Source organism: Octopus bimaculoides, chromosome 18, assembly GCF_001194135.2.
Source record: "Octopus bimaculoides isolate UCB-OBI-ISO-001 chromosome 18, ASM119413v2, whole genome shotgun sequence".
In the NCBI taxonomy this organism is placed as follows: Eukaryota; Metazoa; Mollusca; class Cephalopoda; order Octopoda; family Octopodidae; genus Octopus; species Octopus bimaculoides.
In genome coordinates, this window is record NC_068998.1 from 404,462 (window position 1) to 410,905 (window position 6,444).

The 6,444-nt window shown below is 36.3% G+C and overlaps 1 protein-coding gene across 10 annotated transcripts in view; it reads left to right on the forward strand.

The window, feature by feature from the left end:
• The window catches only part of LOC106871672 (peripheral plasma membrane protein CASK), a 516,651-nt gene that overhangs the window by 198,754 nt on the left and 311,453 nt on the right, over nt 1-6,444 (forward strand). For 6 of the 10 annotated variants that reach the window (XM_052974597.1, XM_052974599.1, XM_052974595.1 and 3 more), the window contains one exon: nt 2,269-2,313. The exons of the other annotated variants lie outside the window; for them this stretch is intronic. In XM_052974597.1, coding sequence (XP_052830557.1) covers nt 2,269-2,313 — 45 coding nt within the window. The remainder of the gene's footprint in view (nt 1-2,268; nt 2,314-6,444) is intronic. 10 annotated transcript variants of the gene reach the window in all.

The following is a 6,444-nucleotide window of genomic DNA, read 5'->3' on the forward strand; positions in this document are numbered from 1 at the left end:
ATATATATATATATATATATATATATATATATATATATATAGTTAACGTACATGAAACCTGACTGACTGTCTTCTGCCAGTCCATCTTATCTGCTTATCTGCTTCACTTAAAGTTTTTCTTCTATAAATCTTCCTCTGTAATTATCTCCTGCCTTATTTTCATGTACTTTTAATGGAATACCTCCATTCTTTGATATTGATTCTTGCCAATTGTTGTTTAGCTCGACCGAAAGTCTGTCTCACAAGGAATCACTATTCTCTTAGTTTGCCAAATTTTCTGCAATGAAATTATGTCAGTTTTTAGATTGGCGTTCATTGAGGAATAAACAACCTCATCTTAATATATTACCAAATTTTAGACAAGTTGGCATCGGCTAAAGTAAGGGTATTAGTATTTTTCGTAGCAGAATACCAAAATCATGCTCCCTACGTTCCATGCATTTCCTGCTTCTTAATGCAGTTTGTCTCCAAGAGTATTATCAATATCATCTTCTTTTCCTTCTTCTAAGAACTATCATCATCATCATCATCATCATCGTTGTTGTTGTTGTTATTTATAGAACCATTCGTGTGTTGGAAGAATTGCTGCATTTGTTGATTCTTTACATTTTGAGTTCAAATCCTGCTAAGATCAACTTTGCTCTTCTCTCCCTGGGATCAATAAAATAAGGGGCCAGTCAAGAATAGTTAAAAAAACAGAAGTGACACACACATACATACATACTGTAAGTGTTGTAAAATATAATAAAAATATATTTTACCCTGTGCAAACATTATGTAATACAAACCTCAAAGGATGGTTGAAATGAATAGATGTGTTTATTATATCCAGAGTTGACAGTCTACGTGTTTCACCCCAGGCTAGACTGCACACACACACACACACACACACACACACACACACTGTCCATAACCTATCACAACTAGTCACATCAATTCTTTATGACACCATTCTGAGATATTTATTAACTTTATAGCATTCTACCTTTCCTTTTGATATTTCAAAATGTATTTTGCAATATAAATTTCAATAAATTTAGACATTATGTTTCATCAATACACTTCTACAGTATATCTATATTAATATATAATACAACATCATTTATATATCTACGTGTGTATATATATATATATATATATATATATATATATATATATATATATATATATATATATATATATATATATATATATATACACACACACACACACAATAAATACATATCAACAATATTTTGGGCAATATATTCCTGCCGTGCATTTCAAATCCTATTTCAAACTGTCTCCTACCCACCCCCACACTCCTCACTCTGTTCCCCTTGACAAATCATTTCAGCCGAACTATTTACTAAATATAATAATTTTACTTTAATTCCATTAGCACAACTTGTATTTCATAGTTTTAACTTTGACACCTTGAACATTGATGTCTCCAGGGGATTCACAGAATTTGGTAATATCTGAAGAAATCTTAGCACAGATCTCTGCTTCGGGCTGTTGACGTGACTGCAATAACCTTTGATAAAAGTCCAGTTTTATCAACTCCACCACCCAATTAGTCTGAAATGAATTTGATTCCATTCCTTGGAGTTGGTTGATCTCAGTGGGTTGAAGAAACGTCGGTGTTGTGCAAGGAAAAAAAAACATTCTTGGATGCTTTCTTGTATTAATCTCTACTCATTACTTATATGAATGTATGCCTGTTTGTGAGTGTATATGTGTATATGGATGTACACACACACACACACACACTTTATATATGTTTGTTTACACATACATGGTCACATGCACACACCCTTTGACATGATTTTAAAACTGTCTCTGAATGTTATGAAGTAATGAAGGAACCTGAAGAATCTTCAATGGAAACGGATTAGACTCAAACCTATTTGTCTCTTCAACACTTTTGAAAGGCAGCCTGTTTCCTCTATATGTACGTGCGTGTGTGTGTATATTTTCAATTCCCCTGTGCTAACCATGGTAAGCAGTGTGGTCAAGACTTGATACTTTAGAGAGGGAGAGAGAGAGAGAGAGAGAGAGAGAGAGAGAGAGAGAGAGAGAGAGAGAGAGAGAGAGAGAGAGAGAGAGAAAGAGAGAGAGAGAGAAAGAGAGTTAAATCTGAGAAATTCTTGAATTGGTTGTTAGGAATAAAAGTAATTGAAGCAAAGCAAACGTTTGTAATGAGAAGCAACTTCGGTTAAGGAAGAGAATTGTGAGTATAAAGCGGGAAAAAGCTGTGTAAATGATGTTTGTTTGTTTCCTTTGTAGTGAGCAGCCTTCTTCTGTATTGCACTCCTCAAGTAGAGACATTAGGTAAGTTGGATGTTACTCAAGGTCAACTAAGTATCACTTGTGCTACTGCACTCCTTGTGATACTCCTTGTAGAGAGTAGTGGCCTTTTTAGGTTTAGATTGTAGTTATTGGTGTTGTTGTAGTTGTTGATGTTGTTGTTGTTGTTGCTGATCTTGTTGTTTCTGTAGAGGATGTTTACTGCATTTTGTTCCATGTAAACATAGCTCTGTTAAACCAACCACCACCACCACCACCACCACCACCATCATCATCATCATCATCATCATCATCACTGTCTGTCTGTCTGTTGTCATTCTCAATGTTATTACCTTCACCATATTAATGTTGTTTTCTGCCCCGGTTGGGGTTAGGCTCAGATATTTGATGTTTGCCAAACCCTTTGCAAGGTGTCACATCATCTTCATGTCCAATCTAGCTTGCAGCATTTCTTTCTCTGTAGATGCACTCAGCCTTTCTTCACTCAGAATGGATCTTCTGTATACACTTCCCATATACACCCATATTCTCAACACACATTGAAATTCTAAAGAATAAAATATTTCGAATGACACAACAATGCACAACAATACAACCAATGGACCAGAAGAACTGTTGTAATTTAATCCCCCACCCCCTTCCCAGCCATAAACTCGTCCTACAGTAATTCGGTTGATTGTCCTCTCTATACAACACTCTTTAATTATGCCTCTTGTCCTTACAACTTCATTAGATATATTTATTAATTAAACTCTGTTACTTATATAAAATAATATTTTTGCTTTGTTTTAGAATTGTTTTGCTTTTCCTCCTCCCATCCTCCTCCTCTGCTGCCGCCATAACTGAAATGGTTTCAGTGAATTTGTCAATTCAAATTGTTGGAATCAATAATTATTCGGTTGATTAGTGGTCACATTATATCTGGTCGCTCAACTGTGAAGAGGAGGGACATGTTTTGTGTGAACCACTGAAGCAAACCATACTTTGTCCAAAGACACAAAACTTTCATTAAAATGTAGAGGAAGTGTATAGTTGAAGTTGTATAAATCAGTGTTTAGAATGTGTTGTTGGTTGCAGAAATTCAATAATCGTTAATGAAATAATGAATCACTGCAGGAGTCTCTACATGTGCCCACTTTACTTGTTAGAAATAACAGCTAAAACTTTCTGCTTGAAAAAAAATAAATGACATTGGTTAATGTAGTCCTAGATAGACATGTCCCAATAAAAGATCTGATGGAGATGGCATGGATGTCTTCCATCATAGACCTGTTGGAAGAGGAATAAAGTAGCATTTAGTAACAACAACAACAACACCTAGTGACATCTCTTTGTGGTGTTAATTATCTTCACGAAGACTCAGTTGCGACAATGAAGCTGAACACTTTATGGAAAAGTAATTCCATTTGGTTTCCAACAAGACTCGGCATCTACAAGTCCCTGGTGACTTTGATCTTTCTCTATGGGTGTGGGAGCTGGACTCTTACAGCTGACCTGGAGGGAAGAATCCAGACATTTGAGGCCCAATGCTTCAGAAGGGCTGTTTCCCATCCTGTACATAGAACACAGAATGAACAGCTTTGTAAAGCAGCAATTCAACAAACGGCTTGGCAGACATGGACCATCCCTTGCTCATGTAAAAAGATGAAAGCTTGCTTGGTATGGTCATATATCCTTCTACAGCTCCTTGTCCCAAACCATTCTTCAGGGCACAGTTTATGGTGGGGTTGAAGAGAGGCAGACAGAACATCCTGGTCTGACAATAAGGACTGGACAACATTGCAAACTTGTTATGTACTACAACAGGGAACAGAGACCCCTGTGATGACAGTTGAGTGCAAAAGCATCTAAAGTGGCACCCCAACAACTAGCTGCATCAATTAAGAGATCTTGATGATGATGATGATGATATCTATGTGAAGAGTTTTTTTTTTCAAGTTGTTTCAGCAGTTTACATGACTGGGATGACTGACTTCAGATATAAGGGGACTTTGGATATAAAGACACCCCAGATATAAAGACACCCCAGATATAAAGAGATGACTCTTTGCAGAGTTTTGCTGCCTTTCCAGTGAATAACAAAGTTATTCAGAGAGAGCTGATTGGATGAAGTATTCTTAGTAATGGCAGCACATTACCAATATTTTACTGATCAGGTTGGAAGATGTGATGTAGGAAACTGACCCCAGTATGTTTCTGGTATTATTTTCAATGCCAAACAATGACTATGACCCACATGAGACTTGAGCTCTGACCAACATGGAGTGAAACTAAATGTTGTAAATTATTCCAGTCAATGTTTTATTGGTTCGATCGCTTCTATTGATCACTGTTTAAATCAATAATGTTGAACTGAACTAAGAAGGGCAAATTCAAATTCAATGAATTTGTTTCTGTGTTTGTTCTTATATAATGGACATCACCTGGGATGTTTATGGTGATGGTGGTGGTGATGATGATAGCTGAAAGATCCTCTGTAATGGATTGATAGTAACCAAATCAGAATTAGGCTTAGAGAGACTTTGAAATAAAGTAGTTTAGACGAACAAAGAGTCAAAGCTAGAACAGGACGAATACGCCGTCTGCTGCTTGTTCCAACCAATGACTGTCAATTTCAGTAAAGCTGGATTAGGAATGTCAATTCTTATGATGGACGTTCACAAGTCTGTCTGTTGGTTTGCTAAAACATTAATTGGCAGCCATATAGCTATAATTACTTAGCCTAATTTATAGATTACTTAAGTTAATTACTTAATTTACCTTTTTAGATTTATTAACAAATGGGAGAGCATCTGGAGAAAACATTATTTATCCAATAACTTGATCTCTTTATGATGAGTTTAAATATATTTATGGAAGTCTGTGAACCACTTTGAATGGGAAAGGCTGAGCAGGACAGCCACTAAAAATAGATAAGAATTGGCTGGGGTTTAATAGAGAAACTCTGGTGATTGATGTAGTTAAGTATTGAAGAGGAGGAAAGAAAAATACCATGGCCATCACTGGCAAGTGATAGTCACCTGGTAGCATGTTTTCGTTAATTGTTTTAGGGGTCATGAACAGATGGAGAGCTCTTCTCCGTCTTCCTAACCAACCGAATATCCTGGATGTGACAGTTGGGTGTGGTGGGGAAAGAGAAAGGTGGCTGCACCAGTACTGGACTGTTACTTCTTTTGTAACTGACTGAAGCAATGAGAAAATGAAGTGCCTTGCTCAAGGGCAGAATATACTATCCAATCTAGTGATCAAACCTTAAGGTTGTGAGCCCAACCCTTAACTGTGAGGCCATGTACTAGATTATGTAGCTTCATTGAGGATCATGACTGGAAATCAGACAATAACTGCTGTTTGTGACAATATTTCAACACCAGTAATGTTGGTTTTAATATTGGTAATATAATGAGCCAAAGAAATTTTAATTAAAATTATGAGGATTCTTTAGGTTGAAGCAATCCTACAAGTGCTGGGAGGACAATAAAATACACATTGTAGTTCCTGTAAAGGGGTTTCTGGATGAACGGAGTGAAGGTAGGGTAGCAAGAGCTTTTTAGTTGTAATGGGGACAAGACAACTTCTCGATAAAGTTGGTAGTGTTAGGGCAACCAGTTGAGGATGGCAGGCTAAGCATGTAATATATGACAAAGCTATGGTCTCTGATGTGCACAGGAGATTAGTGACTCCAAATAATAACTAACTGTTATGTTCCTTCCAACCCATGCCAACATGAAAAAGTAGATTTAAAAAGATGAAGATGACATTTTTAGTGGAGAGAAAAAAAAAATCATTATTTCAGGACCAATCTTGTTTAGGAAATATAAAGGAGACAACTCTATATTTAAACAAGAATATAGTAAGGAATACCCCTCTTTCTTAGCAGGACATTTTTGGATGTCATTGAAGCATTTTATCCAGCACCCTAACAATTCTGGCAGCTTGCCACAACAACAACAACAACAACAACAACAACAACAACAACAACAACAACAACAATAATATGGGAATATTGTGCTTCTTTGTCTTTTTATGCAAACTGTCAAATTTAGCCTGAAGACACTGTGTATGTATGTATGCATGCATAGATGTATATATATATATATATATATAATAATTTTCGCAGAGGATGTAGCAACCGTTACCAATATAGCATAAGAACTT